Below are 19482 nucleotides of genomic sequence, written 5' to 3' on the forward strand. Positions count from 1 at the left end.
TTAATGTCTCTTTATTCTATATAAAGTGTGTGTGTGTGTGTGTGTATATATATATATATATATATATATATATATATATATATATATATATATATATAACTAAATATAATACCATACCCTCAAACTTATACTTTGACGTCTTTCAGGAGGAGCCTTCTGGACTCACCATGAAGCAGTGGGTCAACCCACCACAGACACATGGCCTCTCTCTAAGGGACCTCTCACTTCCCACAGCCTCTAGAGAAAAACCCAGTTCAACCTCGATTGTTCCAGAACGGTGCCACAGAGAACCCCCTTCAGGATTAACGTTCCATGGCAGATCAGCTCAGCGAAGCTTCTCCAGCTCAATTCTAGAGGTTCAGAGCATAAATCCTCCTCTGAGGCCACAGCTGACCTCCACAGTTCTCAACCCAACCTACATGCCACGCTCGTGCCACCCCAGAATAAGCCAAGCCCACTTGAGATCGAAGGAAGGGAGTGGCGTAGAAGGGACGAAGACGAGTTCTTCAGCGGTGAACTCTGAGTGTTGGTATCAGGTGGACTATTGGGCCTGTGCCATTCCAAAAGCTTTGCCTCCTTCTCCAGACAGAAAGTCTGCTGCCTGGAACCCAAACAAAGAATATGAGGCGCTGCTGGACTACACCTACCCTTTGAGACCAGGACATGTCAGCAGGGAATGGAACTCCACTGAGCTGCAAGAAGACTATCTTCTAAGAACTGAGCCCAACATGAAGGACTCAGGAATCGAGTTGGACCACTTGTGCAGCTCAGCCAGCCTGTCAGGGTTCGAACCCTCTGAGAGTGGAGGAGGAAGGAGCCGAGACAGAAGCGGGTCACCTGACCCGCAGGTGTTCCTCGCATCCTCTGACGTTCCCCCCTGCAGTACACCGCTCTCCATTGCCAATCTCACCAGTTTGTCTGTGGACAGTTTGGACTGCACCAGGGACAGAGCTGGAAGCGATCAAAGCAGGAATGGCGACGACTATCAACACCATGCAGAAGCCGCCTCCTCGTCCGCTGCTTTCATCCGTTCCGCTAATGTTCTCCCACGGTCCAGGTGGGTTGGTGGAGAGGTGGACGAGGAGTTCTGGCCTCTACCAGAGCAGCTGGAGGAGCTGCAGCAGCTGTCCAGACAGGTCAGTCCAGCTGCTTCATGTGTAGGGTTTAATCTAAAACGACAAATTTCCCTAAATATGCAATCATACACACAGCGGAAACTGTATCAATATTATCACAGAAGTCCACAGCCTTCCAAGGTTGGGCGATATGCAAACTTCTCCCAGCTGATATTTGTCAGTGTACAAAATGGCATGGATGATATATTTACACAAGTGAAATTTGGACTTTTTTTTTTTTTTTTAGTATAACAGAAAACATTTGTTCTTAAAAAAGCAACAACCATGGAAAGGCGCAGTCTATCATGGATGGCTAATAAATTTGTCCAATTGCCCAATCTTAGTTTCCCCCAGTTCATTATAAGCCTGGCGGGCCACCAGGCTAAGCATTGCTTATTTATTTAAGTCTTTTTAAAATGTTTGCAGTTTTTAAAACTTTATAGTTTGTGTTCAGATATACATTTTCCAATCATTCAATAACTGATTATCAAGTGATATTTTCAAGTTTCCTTTCAACTTTAAACAGTTTTTAAGTCAAAAACACAACGGGCTGCTGGATGAATGACTGACCTAGAGCCCAACCACCGGGCTTAGCAATTTTTCTGGAGGAAACCTTGAAGTCATTAACTTTGATTAGCCACACCTTTTTACCACACCCAGGCCTATCACAATCAGACTTGCAAAATCAAGAAACCATTTAAGTCGAACCTTTCTGGCAACATGACGCAGCAGCGTTTCCCATACCATTATCCAAACCCAAGAAGATCATGACATATTGTACTTGTAGGTGTTAACAGTTAATGTTACTGATTTTTGTCAGCCTTCCTAGGTAACGCCAGGTGATGTCGTGAGCTATTTCCGTCCCTACATGGTCTATTTAAAAACAGAAAAGGAAAATTATACTTTTGTGAAAGCAGAAGAAGAGTACATCAGATGATTAAAAGACAGTAAACACAGTTGTCATTTTTAAAGTAAGTGACGGAGCATAAAGTCAGGTACATGTTGTGGTTTTTGTCTTTTGGAGAAGGTGCGGGAGGTGGCGGCCCAGATAAGTCCGCCTGCGACAGCCCCCTGTGCATCTCTTGACCGGGACACCACCTCCACGCTGCCCTCCATCACCTCTTCACAGAAAACCCCAGAGACTGCAAAGGACAAACAGGATGGATGTGAAGGAACGCAGTGCTGTGCAGCAGAGACGGGTATTTATTTCCTTTCCATATCTCGCTACACACATTCTTCTTTTCATCACCCACCTGTTCTCACTTGTGTTGTTTCTCAGCAGCCAGCGGCGGCAGGCGATCTGAGGCTTTGAGGAGTAGTGGCGGTGTGAGGGGGCAGCTGAGTGTGACGGGGGTCAGGGAACGTTTGCTGAAGCAGCTGTGCGACGGCCAGGAGCAGAGTGACTCTCTGATCGAACACATCCAGGTAGGAACAAGCTGAGCTGGATGCAATCGGTGCATTGATGGCAGACGGTAAACGGTGAATGGTGTGTGTGTGTGTGTTTTTGTTTTTTTTCCCCCAGCTGTTCTGTTCACAGCTAGAGCTGCTCATCCAGCAGCTGTATGGCCTGTCACAGAGCATGGAGAGGATTGCTGCTCCTGCAGGGGACTTCGTTAGTGTGAAGTCATCGCTGGCCGATTATCAGGTAACAAATAAACCTCCCAAAATGTTCACAGTGGTTAATCAAAAAAAAATAAATAAAAATTCCTCATAGCTTTGGTTTTCTCAGGATTCAGAGCTGTCTGTAGAGAACAGAAGAAGCAGTTAAAATTTGATGCATATTCTTAATCTTTTAATTGAAGCGCAAGGGAAAAGCTTGTTAAAAAGTCTGGTGCAATGGCAATGAACCAAAATTGGTATCAGCTGGTCAAAGCTTTACAAACAACAGCAATTGAAAATCTGCTCCGAGTGTCCCATCTGTAGTAAGAACCCAAACCATAAGTTACAGCTTCATGCGATCTACACTCTGATTTATTTTTAGAGCTTTCAGAAGGAGTTGAGCAGCCATCAACCTCTGACATCTTGCGTCCTCCGTGCTGGACAGCATCTTCTGAGCTGCATCAACAGCACCTCTCCATGTCAGTGATGTACATGATAGATATATATGAAAAAAGAGACTAATATTAAATGTTCCTCCAGAGTCTGACCCTAGTATGTCCCATCTTTTTGTTTTCAGTTTTAAAAGACACTCTGCTGCTTATCGAGAAGCAGACCGGAGCTCTACAGAATCACTCGGACCACGTTTTCTCCTCCATTCTGTCCGCTATGGACACCCTGGCTCTGCCCACTCACCACAGTCCTACTCAGCTGAGGGAAGAGAAGAACTCTGCTGGAACCTAATAAGTCCAGTTTGTGGATGGACCACGAGAAGTTCTGACACTAGTATTTAAAGAGACATTCTTAGCCTCATGACTGCCTCCAGTTCAGACCAACCACTGACTGTTTCCCTGGTCAGCTGTTTAAAGCAACTTCAGCTCCAGACATCCATCGGCTGTTTTCCAGGTTTCCCAGTCAGGTTGAAGACACTGCAAGAGTTGCTCTCAACCTTCTCATAGTGTATCCAGTATGTCTCAGAAATCATAAGGTCATATTCAATGAATGAGAATATTATTGAAAAGCTCATGGGCTTCAGTTACTCAATGCACAAAAAAGTTTCAAGGTTTCTGCTAGAAAACTTGCTAAGCCTGGTGGTTGGGCTCTAGGTCAGTCATTCATCCAGCAGCCTGCCGTGTTTTTGAGTTAAAATATGTTTAAAGTTGACAGAAAAAATTAAAATATCACTTGATAATTATGTGTTATTGAAAGATTAATACCTGAACACCAACTATAAAGTTTTAAAAATGCAAACATTTTTAAAAAGACCTAAATAAATAAGCAATGCTTAGCCTGGTGGGGGGACAAGTAAAGCCTGGTGGCCCGCCAGGCTTAGAATACACTAGGGGAATCGCTGAATTACTTTTCAAGCCTTTGTTTCTGTTAGTTGAGATTTCGTGCTTGCTTACAGCTAATAAATACACAACTTTTAAGATTAAAAGATCACATCTTAATGAAGAATAATACCTGCTTAAAGGTTGCTTAAAAGGTACTTCTAATCCGACAAACTCATCAGAATGCATCTTTTTTATTTATTGAACATCACTGTACAGTCGGTCCAGTTTGACCTAATATCGTCTCCTCCTTGTGAGACATGCCTCCAAATGAACCAAATGAACTTAATCAAATAATCCTGAAGCTTCTTGTCTCATTAAACAGCTCCAAGGTTACTGCATTTTCATTGTGTCATTTTGTCACATGGTACTGGAAGATATGTTAATAAATAAAGCATTTTTAGGACTGTGATTTTATTTATAAACCAAGTCAAGTGCCAGGGTTTATAATTTCCATTTTGACCTGACGTATGAATGATACGTTTAGATGCTCTGAATGATGAGTTTCAACACTTCCAATCATACTCACCACCCTCCCACCTCCCCTGGTAAGGTGTGTGTAGAGTCTTAAAATAAATTCATCATGTACTTCAGCAGTGCAATCTCAACCTCGAAAGTTCAGGAACTTTTAATCAGATTTATTGTTGTACACATATATACATACTTGTACATACATATTTGCACTCATAAGACTGGGATGCATTTTTTTGACCTTCAATAATTTGTTTTTTTCTACTTTCATTAAAAATATTGCATATTCATTCATGAGCAGGTAAAAAGAAACAGTTCCATGTTGCTTTGGATGGTATTTTTTTGTATGTACTTTGGCTATTTTTGAGATAATCAGTCTGTCTAAAACATTTAAGTAAGGGAGAGGGGGGGAAACATTTTCTCTGCTCTGTCCAACTTATCTAAATGATAACACACATAGAACTACAAGAGAGTCGGTACAAGTGTGTTAATGAACTTTTACAGTTTTTTCTCAGTCGCCTTGGTGCATTTCTCAAATCATTTTCAACATTTTAAGTTCATTTCTCAAAACAATTCGTACAAACAGCAGAACACCATGGATTACCCGCAACACCCAGTTTCTTTCTCAAAATCCTTGGTTTATCTCTCAAAATTAAACGTCTGTACATCTGTCAATACAACGGTGTACACTTTTAAATAGAGACTCGTATAATACATTTTGGTCTACATAACAAAAGTAATTGAAAATGTAGGAAAAGGCAAAAAAAAAGTGCTTCATCACTCGATGAAAAGCATTTGCAACTTGGAAAAAGCTTTTTTGATGTGCATAAGTGGCAACATGATTTTGAAGATTGAACAAGGAGTTTTGAGAATTTTAGTTTTGTTCTGAGAAATGCACCAAGGCGATGTGAGAAAAACTGTAATAAAAGCAGATGTTAGAACTGGGCTTCGACGAAACCACGGAAACACATAAAAGGACCGTCAGTCACTGTGACTAGATGTCAGTGGCGTTTGACAGAGGGGTGAACTCTTTTGAGTTTTCTCCTTATAATCCTATTCCATTTTCATCAGGTGTGAACATAAGCACCGTCAGCTTGTCGAGGTTTTTTAGGTTGAAGTCCATGGCCGGAAGTAGTGTAAGATGTGTAGTTTGACTCAGCTCTGCCACGTTTCACTAAATGATGTAATCTCTCCGGTTAGGGCTCGACAGTTCCCTGCTGCAGTAGCCGCATACTAACCAGCCAGTCAGTGACACATCTACCACCAGCCGCCTGTTCGTTCAGCCGTTTTATTAAACAACGACCGACGCGTCTGTTCAACCCAACTGAAGCCTAACCACGCATTTTGTGGTGTTATTTCCCGCTTCCGTCCTAGCAGCTGGCTGATGTTAGCCGTTTCCTGGTTGAAGTTGCAGCCATTTTGGATTTTTACTGAGAAAACAGGCAGCCGGGTCGCGCTTCGGGGAGCGGTACAAGCTGGTCGTCGTCCCCGTTTTTCCTCAAGACAGCCCTGCTTATCTGCGGACGGTGACACTACGAGTCGACAATGAATCCCGAATAGTAAGTATCCCGAGTTAAAATGCTGAGGACTGCTAGTTAAGGTTAGCTCTGTGCTAACAAGTCAGCGCTGGAAAATATGTGAAGAGCGGAGTGAACGTGGAACATCAGCTGACTTGTGGCCTTCATGTACACCTGTGTGCATACAGAACATTGCACCGCTTTATGTAACATTGTGTCGGCTATCCACTAATGGCTTATTAAGCAGCTGTTGGGCGACGGCTGGTGGGCTTCACTGACAGCTGTGTTGACTGGCCAGATTTCACTCTTAAGTTGTAAATACGGGACAAAGGTGCCATATTGAAGAGTTAGCTTGAACGTTAACTCCTGTTGGCTGGACGGCTGGTCTCACAAGCTTAAAAGATCCAGCTATCATCTACGCTGGGTTTAAGTCGGATTTTATAAAGTTGAAATAAAAAGCTTGTTAAGAAGTTAGCAACCAATTTGGTGCTTCTGACTCGACTACGAAGGGCATATGCAGCTGCTTTTGGTGAATCTGGGCCAACTTTGATCAGGTCTACCTCAAGATCTAGAACAGTTATTAGGATCAAACCTGACTTGGACTGATTCTCACGCTGTATAGATTCTTAGAAACAAAGCTTGTGATTCCTAAAACTGTTTTTTTGTTCTATTTGTGAAATCTTAATTATTCATCAGTAAGTCGTCTAGAAATGGGAATTGACTTATTTTCCATTGATTCCTTCCGATCAACCAGTCACTGAAACTGTGGGATTTTTATTTCTCTTTTTCATTAAACAGACGAAAACCAAGAACTTCCACCAATTTGTGGTGTTTACTAGCACCAGTTAGCTGCAAGTACTCTACTGCACTTGTGTGAGTTTAGTAAAACTGTGGTTAAAGATACAGTTTTGATGGATAATAAAAAGAATTACTTCCTTTTCATTGTAGTTTTCTCTTTCCTGAGAAGGAAAACTGGAAATCGAAAAAAACAAAACAAAAAAAAAACATCGGTGAACGTCTTGTGAAAACCCAAATAACCATTTTAATGTTTTCCCAACAAGGCAGGATTGAAAACTTACTTATTCTGGTCAAACTGGGCCAGGCTGTATTTCTGTTTACAGATTCTTTAAATTATATGTTTAAACTGTGTTTTTTATTATTATTATTATTCTGAGCAATGAGTCTTCTTTAAAATCCACAGCACTTGGACCAGTCCAACCTGTACTGAATTACTATTGAACTAATGTGCCATTCTTTCAAGAAACTCCCCATTACTGTCGAATAATCCAGTACAGGTTCAACCGGTCTGTTTTGGAATTTGAACCAGGTTACAACAAATGTTGTCCAAATTCCTCATAATGATAATAGTAACTTCAAACAAAGTGCTGAACAAGAAGATAAAATATAAGCACTAGAATAGCTTTTTACTGTAGTGCTGAATCAGAAGCCAACTTCTGGTTGTTCTAGATGCCTAAGCTAGTTGTGGATGGATGATGATTATTACATTGTATCAATGTGAAGCAGCTAAGCAGGTTTGCAGCAGGAGTTGTCCATTGTTTATGTCAGGATAACAGTTGTTTTTTTTTTTTTAAAGCTGGTTCTGGTGTTGTAAATGACTCAGTTTTCAGTCATATGCTCTAACAGCTCTCCACAGCCTCTCAGTCATGTGTGGGTCACATGTCACAGGACGGGCCCTGGATTTCCTCACAGCAGTGTTGAGTAATCAGGCAGTTGAGCTTCCTGTCTCTTTAGGTTTCCATTCATAAAGGTGGAACGGAGAAGTTTGGGAACAATCTGATCTTGGATGTGATCCAAGATTGTTCTATAGCTTGTTTACGTCGGCTCCCTGTTCCACTCAGTTAAATATTCCTCAGACATGATTCGGGAAGTTTATATTAGTTGAAGAACTGAGATTCAGCTGAGAACAGTAAAACAAGAAAGCACAGCTTTTCTTCATTCGGCTGGTTTTGGTCTGCATGTTCCTAAACTCCCACAGAACAGTGATTGGTCAGTATTCAGTATGAAAAACCATTGTTCCCAGTGAGACGCCTAATGAAGAGGGAATGACTGGGATTCTTTACAATGACACTGGAGAGTGGATCCTCTTTGGGAAGATGAGATATTACTCAGACGGATGGGGGCATATTGTTTTCATTTCTCTCCAGCTGCTCAGTAAAACAAAGTAATGAAACTAACAGGTTAAACAGTTGCCATAAAGTAATTATTAGGAAAGAGCAGCTTCCTGTGGTTACTGCTAGAAGAGCAGGAGTTGGTTTAGACTTGACTGTTGGCTGTCTGCCACCTTGTTGCAGGGTGTTCCTCACCGAATGGGCTAATCTGGGTATAATAACAGCAGGCCCTGCCCTATGCCTTAGTTGGCACGGTAGAAATTCAGAATTTGTCATGACAACTTTGCTTTTAACCCACATTTTTCTTCTAACTTCTGAGATTTAATTGAAAATCTGTTATGGGTTCATCTTTAGCTTTATCATGTAGGTCATTAAAAGTCCTGCAGGACATTTTCAAGTGTCTTATTGACATATTATAACATACCTCACATTGCATCCAAACAGTCCTTTGAGATTGCAAGCTTTCCCCCCAGGGCTAAGCCCGGTGGTTGCGGCGCTCGGCAGTCATTCATCCAGCGGCCCGCCATGTTTTTGAGTTAAACAATGCTTAAAGTTGACAGACATTTTGAAAATATCACTTGATAATTATGTGTTATTGGAAGATTAATATCTGAACACCAACAATAAAGTCTTAAAAAATCCAAACATTTCAAAAGAAACCAAATAAATAAACAATACTTAACCTGGTGGGGCCACAAGTAAAGCCTGGTGGCCCGCCAGGCTTGTAATACACTGGGGGAAACCCTGGATTGTGATAGTGCCCATGTTAATGTTGCAACACAGATTGCAGTTTGCTACATTGTGCCATCCTATATCACCGTTTCCAGCCTACAGACTGAGGAACTTAACTTGCGTTCTTTGAGTCAGCATAAAAAGTTCAGGGATGCATCCTGTGAGCAGCACTGATCCATAGTCAGCAGCACAGGTTGTATCAGTAACCAGGCTTACTGATTAGGGGGAAAGTACCCCCTTCATTTGCTTGATACTTTGGGAATAGTTGACCCAACTGTTACATGATCCCAGTAAACAGGGGCTGCAGTCCCTGTTGCAACATATGACCAATGTGTGCTGCTTCTGTCTTCTTGGCCCTCCCAAGATTTTTCTGTTGACTTCACCGGTCCAGTCACATGATCAGGGACCAGTCAGCTTGACCGAACTTCCTCTGGAGATGTGCTAGAGCTCTCTACAGTTTCACTGCCATGAATGTTATGTTTCCCGGTAAAAGTAAAATCCAGTCTCAACTGGAGTTTACTCTGCAAACTCATAGAAACAAAACGGTTGATCTGAGAGATCAAGAAGAACCCGGGCATCTAGAATCATTCCTTTGTGGCTGCCGTTAACTGTGAATAATGTGTAACTTGCTTAGTTAGCACTTCTAACCATGTTTTTATCCCCTCCTTCACAGTGACTATTTATTCAAACTGCTCCTGATTGGTGACTCTGGTGTTGGAAAGTCTTGCCTTCTTCTCCGGTTTGCAGTGAGTTTTCCAGAAAAGCACATTCAGAACATGGAAGGAAGTGAACAGGATATGTGAACCGTCTGACCAGCTCTTTTTCTCTTTCTCTCTCCCTCTAGGATGACACATACACAGAAAGTTACATTAGCACTATTGGTGTGGACTTCAAAATACGAACCATAGAACTTGATGGAAAGACCATTAAACTTCAGATTGTAAGCATCCCACAGGTTATTTCTAGTTTGTAGATTTTTCTTGGTGAATATCTGTTGTTCATTATTTAATTTGTATTGCTGGAAGCAGTTATGATGTGTTTTCACACCTGATAGCCCGGTAGACTGCGACTGGGGGCAAAGTTGCAACATTTGTTAAATTTTCAGCTGTTGCATTTCTTTTTCACACTGTCAAACAAACCAAACTAATTAAAAAATCGATCCCCTCGCTTATGGTGGCCCTGCACCAACAACCGTTGAAGGTCCCTTCTTCAAGGATACAAACAAAAATGTAGTGGTGTGAGATTTGGTAGTCTCTTCTGTCTTTGGCAAAAGACCATGAGCCATTTCTCCTGCTAGCAATGGCATTTGTTTTGTTTATATTTACCCAGAATGCCCTGCGCTGTAGTCAACTTCCTGCTTTTGGAGCAGTTTCCAGTCTGCTTGGTGTTCACATATTCATTAGAAGCTCACCATGGTCCACTTCAACCGAACACATACCTGGGTTTTGTAGGCAGACCAGGGTTCGCTTTTTTCAGTCCGCATCAGAGTTCGATTATGCATTCACAACTCGAGTTTGATTAAAGTGGACCAAAGAAATCTGGTGTGAATGCACACTTTTATGCACAGATTGTCAGGAACGTCCCCATGTTTATGCCACACGGTGTTTCCACTATGACCAGTGTACAGTATCTCTATCTCATTACCATTTTCAGGCTTTACTGTCTGTAATCACAGTTTGTCCTTTTGGGCCAGCACCTACTCAGAGCTGCTGGGTTCTGCTCTCCATGATTAGAAGGATTTTCCACTAGTAACCATTACATGGTTTTTCTGGAACCCACTTCACTCGCATGCAGTGAGTCTGGCTGAAACATGATGTCAGAAGTGGGGTTGTAGCGATACAGTAATCTCACTAAACAATACAATACGTAATATTCTGCTCACAGTAAGATATAAATCACAATGTTCAGCGAACAATACAATTTGATACATTTTTAAGATTTTCTGAAAGATTTTAGAGGGACAGAGTGATTTTGGTGGCATTTTGTGACTGTTCCTTAGACTTGGATTGAGTTAATTGAACTGATGGTGTAATACTGGTGTAATAAATGTTTTTGTTAAACATTTACTTTGTTTAAATGGTAATTGTGTGGCTTTGTGTATTTGGTTATGCAGAAAAGGAACCTTTTTTGTCTTATTCCCTTATATTAGATAATGTAATTTAATTTCATTATTTAATTTGTAACTGGTTGTTTCATTCATACATGTGCAGCTGGGTAAAAATGTCATGTGTGATAGCTGTCATTTAATTGATGTGGATTTGACATAGAACTCAAATTAGAACTTAATGTATTGATACTCGCAGATGAAAAATCTATACTTTCTGAGGGAAAAAAAAAATATTGATAAATATCATAGAACTGATAAAATTGTGCAGCCCTACTCAGAAGACTGTTGGTCACTGATTGGCTAAGAGGTGGATTAACTAGTTGCATCACAAGAGCAACTCTCTTACAATAACTCGAGCCGCCATTCAGAAAAACTCGTAATAAAGTGACAATAATCTGACAAAAAAATTCTGTCTGAGTAGAATGTTCAACATGGCTTTATGTCCCTAGCTGTGTCCTGTACAGATCACATAGCGCTCCAGACTCCATGACCACCCAACTGCATGACCACCACACGCACTAGACCTCTTACTTCATTGTAATGGAAAAAAACCTAAGTTAATCTATGTAGAGTTGAGCCGCCTCTGGTTGTAGTGGAAAAGAACCATAAGTGACCAGGCTAACTGCAGTTATCAATGCAAGCTAACATCAGCAATCCATTTCTGTTCTTTCAATGCTTAAAAGCCATGTTCACTTACAGAGGCCGCAGTATTTACCGTAACAGGCTTAGTCAGAAGGGCCGATGGCGCGAAACGACAACCTCACTTCTGTCAGGGTGCCAAATACCAAGTAAGCATAGTTTCCTCTATGGTAAAATAGTAAAAATTAAAAAGCATTTTAAAATATAACTTTTTTTTTTTTTTACTCTGAATTGACCAATAATTTCATCTGGCACTATTTAAAGCAGTCATATTCAATCCCCCCAACCCCAAAGTCCAAATGTACTGCAGCATACGACAACGCCCTTTTACTTATTTATTTGTTTGTATATTTAATGGTGTGAGCTTGGGCCTGGTCGACGGTGTCGGTTACAGCAGAGGAGCTGCGGCACAATAAAACCAACAAACATAGACTGAGTGTTGGACTTCAAATGCTGCAATTTAAAGCAGAGTCAAGCTTGCTTGTAAAAGCAGAAAGTTGTCAGATAAAACGCAGCAGATTTAAAACTCCCTGTAGAGTTTCTCAGCAGTAAAAACTCATGCAGAACTCTTATTATGTGGATTTTTTTAAATTATTATTATTTCATTTCACTGAGATATGCATTTGTGTTGCAGACCATCATTTGTGGTTAGAAAGTTTAATGAAATAAAAAGATCAAAATTAATAAAAAAATAACATTAAACCACTGAAACTAGATAATGCAGCCAATTCGTGCTTTAGTTTGAAGCAGCTCTAATTGCACTTTAAAACACACACACACATACACACACATAAATAACCTCGTTAAATTTGCACATATAAAATTTTGATTCATAATTTTCCATATCATTTTCATTCGCTAGGGGACGCCCTGCCTAGGGGTCAGCAGCTGAAAGTCAGGTTTAACGCCTGACATATTAAGACTGGTTTGATGTCTGTTTGAGTCAGAAATCAATGTACAAGTAAAAAGTAGCAACAATGTCAAACAAGCAAGACCGCCGCTTCAGTTCCAATTTAAAGTGGCGAAACCACAAATGATCCGAGGTGGTTCGAAGGACTCAAAGGAAGCTCTGGACAAATGTTAACTAAGTTTAGGGCAATCATTTTTATGTTCTTGTATAATTGTGTAGTTTAATGGCTTTGTACATTTTCAAATAAAATCAACAAGTATTTCTGTTCCCAGTGTTCATCTGTTTGTTTTTCTTCAACAGTGGGATACAGCGGGACAGGAGAGGTTTCGTACAATCACATCCAGCTACTACAGAGGTGCTCATGGTATCATTGTAGTCTACGATGTCACAGATCAGGTTGGTCCTGCTTTACACTGACATTTCACTACGTGGATGGATGTCGCTCAAATGGCAGCTACTCCATTTTTGATAGCTGATCTTAACAAGCTAATACATTGTTAAATCTATTGCAATTTAACAATCCTCTATTGCTAAATGGAGGATTGCTGTGAGAAGTCATGTTTTTATTTGTGGAAGCTCCAAGGTTCCTTCTGAAGTCCCAGAGATATTTTCTTGTAAGCACTTACTGGTAACGTTGCTTCTTATGATAGACAACAGGTTGATCATAAAACATCCAGATGATGGTTTGTAAAAGTTTTCGTAGCTCTTAAACCACTTTTCGTTCTGTACCAACCACAAAACCTGAATAGAATTATCAAGCCATCGTAAGGTCATCTAAAACTTACCTTGGAAGGGAAAAGAGATGTGGTTTTCAGATGTCATTCTATTTTAAAGTGTAACGTGCTTTCATTTTTGTTGAGCCCCGTTCATTGTGATACCATTGAATGCAATCCAGTATAACTGACTCAAATTAAGCACTGTGTGCAACCAACTGGCTCAGAATCCCTTAATTAGTAAGGAGAGTTCACCGGTGAGTGATTTAATCTGAGGCTAATGACACATTTTCTGTCGAGGTTTGTTAGAGCACTGTTTCCTAACCCTGGTCCTCAAGGCACACTGCCCTGCATATTTTGGATGTTTCCTTGCTTCAGCCCAGGTGATTTCAGTTGACAGGTGTTTGCTGAACTGCAATCAGCTGAATTAGGTGTAGAAAAGCAGGGAAACACATAAAACACAATACCAGCCATTGTTGGTAAAAAAAAAAAAAAAGCACATTCCCATGGAGAGGCCACCTCCAGTGGTCAGAGGAGACCTAAATAACACTATTAAAGGTGAACAGCTATCACTGCAAACCCAACATAACTCGCCTTCTCTACTGTGAAACAGGATGATAGAAGCGTAATGCTGTGCAGTTGTAGTAGAAATCCATCCCCACAGCATCTTGACCATCTTTTAGAACATGGAAGCTGCTCAGACTACAGTCTGTCATTCATATGAGAATGTATTGGGAGCTACCTGGCCTCATGTTGAACTAAACCAGTTTCTGAGCAGTGTTGAACTAAACCGGCCTCCACTGCTGGAGTGGCCTAACGTTGATCTGCTTTGTGTCTCAGGAGTCCTTCAACAATGTCAAACAGTGGCTACAGGAGATTGACCGCTATGCCAGTGAAAATGTCAACAAGTTATTGGTTGGGAACAAGTGTGACCTGACAACAAAGAAAGTGGTGGATTATACAACAGCAAAGGTAGGTACCTCATTACTAGTGCTTCCCAGATCTGCGCATAGATTTGGAAACTTTGTGCAAGAGTTCAAGATGCAGAGCCTCTTAGAGAAGGACGTCTTCCGCTAAACTTGTTTCTGGCTTTATTTATATTTTTGTGGCAAAATGTTGTGTTAACAGAAAATGGTAGCATCTCCAAAATATGTTATGGCACCATTTCATATCTGAATGACAGTCATGGTTTAGAGCAGGTCAAACATCTGGTTGTTGTTCAGTTAAAACTAAGTGGGCGTCTGGTGTCGTTGTGTTGACCGTCAGCATAAACAGTACTACTGTGGGAGGCCTGACATGCAACGAGCGGCGACATTTCCATCACTTCTGTTCTTCTCAACTGGATAAACGATACCTGAGTGTTGTCAATATGATGTGTTGCCATGAAACCAGAAGTCTGTAAGGTCCTTTGTATTGACCCTATGCAACTGCATCACTGTAGGGGCCATAATGGATGTCAGAAATGAGGGACGGGAGTAACGCAGAGAGGGAAATTGTTTTCCCAAGTAGTTTTTGCCAGTTTAACCATAAATTCTACTTGTTCAAGTGAAGCTAATTTGTCTGTCAATGTAGCACACTTGGTTGGGGCTTATAGATGGTATTTACATAAGTTTGAAATGGCTAGTTTAGAAACTGACCCAAGCTTCCTCTTTGCTCTACCTTCACTGCAAACGTGCCAGTCATTATGATTGACTGCTGCTATTGCCACCGTATCTTTCCTCATTAAAAGTTATACAATAAAATGACAAGTTTGGTTTTGTATGTTTATGTCGCCGACCTTGCAGCATCCTACGACCATTTTTAAAGTGAAATCCACTAAGTAAAAGCGATGTCAGACTACCTGATGTGTTTTTTTTTTTGTTTTTTTGACGGGCTTTACAAGAGCTCATTAGATGTTTTGACCTCCGTCATGGCGGGGAGGGCCGAGTTCTGAAGAGCGTAACGCCAGGGTCAGTACAGTCTGACATACAAAATTGAACATACAGAAGGAACAGTGTGATGCAGATGGAATTTAGTCATCCACATGCAGGCTATTGATGTGAATAGAAATTATTGAGTTAGCCAGGAGCTGGAATGTCTAGAAGGAAGCAGCAGAAGAGATAAGTGGTGGAGAAACGGGGAGGCTTCCTGGACTGTCTGGAAAAGGGTGGAGAAGTTTGGAATCTGGTTTACATGTTTGCCAGGTCTCGAATAAGATGGAAATGTCAATAATCCATCAGGTTGTGTTGCTGTAAAAGTTTAAAAAATGGCCAAAAGTTTCCAGAGAGAGCTGTGATCAGCCCCTTTCTCTCCGCATTGCACGTTATGGGAATGCAGTGCAGAAAAGAAGAGACGAATGGAGAACATTTTCTGTGTTGGACCAGTTTACAGCGAGCCACATGAAGGAGATTTTAATCTACTGTGTTTAGATGTGGAGTCCTTTTTACAACAGCAGATTTCTATTAAATGAAAGCCATCTGTTTCTCTCCTCTCCCGATTTGCCACTTTGCTAAACCCAGCGTTGTGTTTGCAGGAGTTCGCAGACTCTCTGGGAATCCCCTTTTTGGAAACCAGCGCCAAAAACGCCACCAACGTGGAGCAGGCCTTCATGACCATGGCCGCCGAAATCAAGAAGAGGATGGGCCCCGGGGCCACAGCCGGAGGAGGAGAGAAGCCCAATGTGAAGCTGACTCCAGGCACTACTGTTAAGCCTTCATCAGGAGGCTGCTGCTGAGACATGAAGCACCACTCCCTCTCTTTACTCTGCAGGCCCCCTCCCAAGCTCCACTGTGTCCCACACAAACCCCCACAGCAGACAAGACAGCGAAGTCTCGATTCATGTGTGTGAGAACAAGATGAAGTTTGTACTGTACATACTGTAGCCGCTCTACCAAAACAAACAGAAGAATCTTTCTTGTCTTACTGTCCTGCTGTTGACTAATTAGGTTGATAGGCGATGATTCGACCGACGCCCCTTCTCAGACCGGTCAGAGACTTTCATTCGGCCCTGTGAATACAGTTTCATGAGAACACTGTGTGCATGTGCGTGTGGGTGTGTGTGTGTGTGTGTTTTCATTCCTGCAGCAGGGTTGGTAAACCAATTGGGTTCATTAAGGTTTCTGTTTCTTTCCTCTCTTTCTGTGATCGTTTCTTGTCTTACTGTCATCTTTTTTTCTTTTTTTCTTTTTTTCTCAGCACCTGTCTCTCTGTCCCCATCTGAAGGTGTTTTAATTTTTTTTTTCATACCAACTTCTGCTCATCATCATCATCATCTCAGCTCTTCTAAAGTCTAGTGCAACATCCGTATATGTACATAAACATTATGTATATATATGTACAATTGAGTTAGCCAGTTCTCTTGTGTCTGACACATTCCTGAATTGGTCTTTTTCTCTGCATTCAATTTGTGGCTGAAGACAACTGTAAGTTTCTTGCTCAATATGTAACACTTAAACGGAAAATAAATATTGTACTACCATACTGTACCACATGGGCTGATCTTTTTTTTTTTCTTTTTCTTGATGCACACATTCATTCTGGACCAATATGGAGTTTACGGGTTTTCCACGTACTAAGGACAACCAGTTGAATTGTACTTTCACACATTATTCACTATCCCATTAAATAAAAGTTCTTCCGTTCAGTTATTCGCCCGTTTGTTCATCCGTTTGTCCAGCCTCTTGTTTGTCCACCCATCCCTGAGTCGCATCATGTTGCCTTTTTGTTTATCCATCACTTTGTCCATCCGTCTGTCCATCGGTTCTTCTGTTTGGTTCATAACCAAACACTGAGTCTGGCTTTTCCACAGGTTCCATATTTAAGGCCTGACCACTGGTAGAAAGCTCTACCATGTGTCAATAGTAAATAATTGATTTATTCACAGAAAGTATATGTTTAAAATGTAGGGTTGCAGCAATACATTTAACCCAATTTCCTTAATTTTGGGGAATCTGTGATCAGCAAAGGTCTCAAAAAAAGCTACTTTGTCAATGTCTCGACTTAAGAAACAAATTGGTATCAATCAGGCCCTTTAAAAGCTCGAGGATCAGCCGGAAAACTGCAATCGGTGCACCCCTATTTAAAAAGGATGGTGATTTGGGGAAATGTATATTTACTCCCCAGACTCGCCTGCTCCCTGAGTTAAAAGCATGAGATGAACACATGCAGCTTCCTTTATTTCAGAGTTGGAGAGCTGCAAAACGTTTGGTATGCCATACGTGGATAAGAATGTTAGAACAGTGCTCCATTGTTCAGCACAATAGCCAACCTCAAACTGAGAGTGCTACAGTTTGTTTCCAGTTCAAGAAAAACTCCAACTTGTTGCTGAACATAGGGTAACATAAGCATAAGACCGGGGGACTAACGTGAGAGCAGGCGGCACAGTCCGGAATATTTATGTGAAATAATACGGGAGTACGGCGGGAAAGGGGGAGAAAAACAGTAGTTTAAAAACGGGAGACTTGACAGGTATGTGGAGCAGAAGACACATTGTTAACCAAAAGAAAAAAAAGATTTTAAACATATGAAATTAAATGAAGAGGATAAATGAAAGTCATTTTGGACTGAACTGTTGGGTGTTCGGATTTAACCGGTCTTTAGTGACCTCTGCAGGCGTTTAATGGAAACCGCAGCTTGTTGGGAGAAATGAGGCTTGACTGAACAAGAATGGAAGCACAGGGGGAACTTCCATGAAAAACATCAAGTACAGACTGAAATACACTCTGCTGGAGGAACAAGGATGGGGCAGCAGAAGAGGGGCTAATGGTCTTTTCTCCCATGAATCGTTCTCATTGTTTCAAAAAGACAGAAAGGAACATTGAAGATGAGCATCACCATGAGGCATGCAGAGCCAAAGAATCCTGATCCTGTCCATGTGGAGTTGTTTCATATCCAAAGAAGTGGGCTTCCTTCTATTCTGCCAAATAAGGCTTCCATGAATACAGAGTGCGGTCAAAACATCCTGAAGCAGAGCTGGCACAAGGCGATGCGAGGTAAACGGCTGCTTAGGGCCCCCAAACCACCAGGGGCCTCCCAAAAGAATTAAACTAGCATGATAGAATTTGAAGGCTGCTGCCTCCGTTGGGGAAATTTAAGATATTAAATTTAGTGTTTATCAGTCGATGTTACTTTCAAATAGTTAAAATAAAATGGCACACTTAAATATCATTCTGCATTCTAAAAATCCAAATGTTTTTATTTTTTATCTGTTACTCCTGTAAGGTTGAAATGAATAGTCATAATAGTACTTGTATCATGTATGCTAATTACAAATGATCCTAATGATAGCAGGTATGTTACACTCACAGAGTAGCTTAGGAATTATAAATCATCTGGTGTGGATCCCCCAGAAAAAGCTGCCCCAAAATGGCTTGGACCAGCCCGGTCCCACAGGGTCGATTTCTTCCAACAATTAATGAGAAGTCAAGCGTGATACAATGGAAACTGATAAAGTGCATCAGAAATGAATATTTTGGGCCTGTGTTTAGGAATCCCATCCAGGAACTCACAGGACAAGGATTTCCTCCCAGAGGGTGACATCCATGGAAAAGCAGATTTCCATTAATGTCTGGCTAAGCTTTTATTTGGAACATCGCAAATAAAAGCTTATTTATTTATTTAAACACTTTATTATTATTTTTTCTTCAGTTTATTACAAAAACACAGGTTAAAAACAAAATGAAACAGGTCCAAGCCAAAAACACTCAATTTATTTATCAGCCAGCTGCATATGTCCTGGCTTTTTTTCTTATTGTTTCTTACCTTCATCCTTCAGTCTTCATAGAAATAAATCGGTATTACTCCATAGATTTGGCACAGAGCTCTATAACCACAAATTTTACTAACACAAAAAATATTTTCAGAGTTGTCTAGTATTTTGGCATCTTCCTGTCCTGCAAGCATATCAATAAATCATTTTCGACATGATGCTTTCGCGGGAAAACATCTGGCTGGGGTCTTGCATTTTCCAGAAAGAGGGGAGACTCTTATCTCAGGCTATAAAATATTTTACCATTAGATTATATTTTGTCTAAAATTATATGGATGTGAATTAGTGTCTATTAAGTGCATATGCATATTTGTGTTTAATTATCTGCAAGTATTGTTTGGTAGACCTCCGACATTATCCACCACGTGAAGTCGTCCTCTTGCCCTGGTTTTAGGGATAATGGTTTGGTCTCAACTGGCGGGAAATGTAGAAGCCCCGCCCTTCCGAATGTTCCACATCTCCACCAAGGGAGACAG

The 19482-nt window shown here is 41.1% G+C and overlaps 2 protein-coding genes and 1 long non-coding RNA gene across 6 annotated transcripts in view; 2 read left to right on the forward strand and 1 right to left on the reverse strand.

Annotated features, from left to right (window-relative positions):
* The window catches only part of cep68 (centrosomal protein 68), a 9553-nt gene extending 5815 nt beyond the window's left edge, over positions 1–3738 (forward strand). Inside the window, exons 3-8 of one of the 4 annotated variants that reach the window (XM_015054685.1) lie at positions 147–1136; positions 2140–2314; positions 2395–2540; positions 2638–2760; positions 3097–3193; positions 3292–3738. In XM_015054685.1, coding sequence (XP_014910171.1) covers positions 147–1136; positions 2140–2314; positions 2395–2540; positions 2638–2760; positions 3097–3193; positions 3292–3455 — 1695 coding nt within the window. In that variant the 3' untranslated portion in view covers positions 3456–3738. The remainder of the gene's footprint in view (positions 1–146; positions 1137–2139; positions 2315–2394; positions 2541–2637; positions 2761–3096; positions 3194–3291) is intronic. The other 3 variants (XM_015054687.1, XM_015054686.1, XM_015054688.1) reach the window with 3 other exon arrangements.
* Positions 3739–5537: 1799 nt separating this feature from the next.
* On the forward strand, positions 5538–16374 carry LOC106961152 (ras-related protein ORAB-1). The gene is made up of 6 exons (XM_015054689.1): positions 5538–6072; positions 9565–9637; positions 9736–9831; positions 12848–12943; positions 14101–14232; positions 15773–16374. Exons 1-6 carry the CDS (start codon positions 6059–6061, stop codon positions 15971–15973), a joined length of 612 nt encoding a protein of 203 aa, XP_014910175.1. The 5' UTR covers positions 5538–6058; the 3' UTR covers positions 15974–16374.
* Positions 10665–12840, reverse strand: LOC106961154 (uncharacterized). The gene is made up of 2 exons (XR_001427720.1): positions 11925–12840; positions 10665–11891 (listed from the first exon to the last, which is right to left on the reverse strand). It is a non-coding gene; the product is annotated as an uncharacterized LOC106961154 (long non-coding RNA).
* Positions 16375–19482: the final 3108 nt, after the last annotated feature.

The sequence above is a fragment of the Poecilia latipinna genome, unplaced genomic scaffold (assembly GCF_001443285.1).
Source record: "Poecilia latipinna isolate Pla-1442-1.1 unplaced genomic scaffold, P_latipinna-1.0 Scaffold1270, whole genome shotgun sequence".
Taxonomy (NCBI): Eukaryota; Metazoa; Chordata; class Actinopteri; order Cyprinodontiformes; family Poeciliidae; genus Poecilia; species Poecilia latipinna.

Excerpts from the sequence above, each read along its gene's own strand:
- LOC106961152 (XM_015054689.1), top strand. Across the intron at positions 9,832-12,847 it reads AGACCATTAAACTTCAGATT|TGGGATACAGCGGGACAGGA; the intron begins GTAAGCATCCCA and ends TTTCTTCAACAG. Across the intron at positions 12,944-14,100 it reads TCTACGATGTCACAGATCAG|GAGTCCTTCAACAATGTCAA; the intron begins GTTGGTCCTGCT and ends TTTGTGTCTCAG.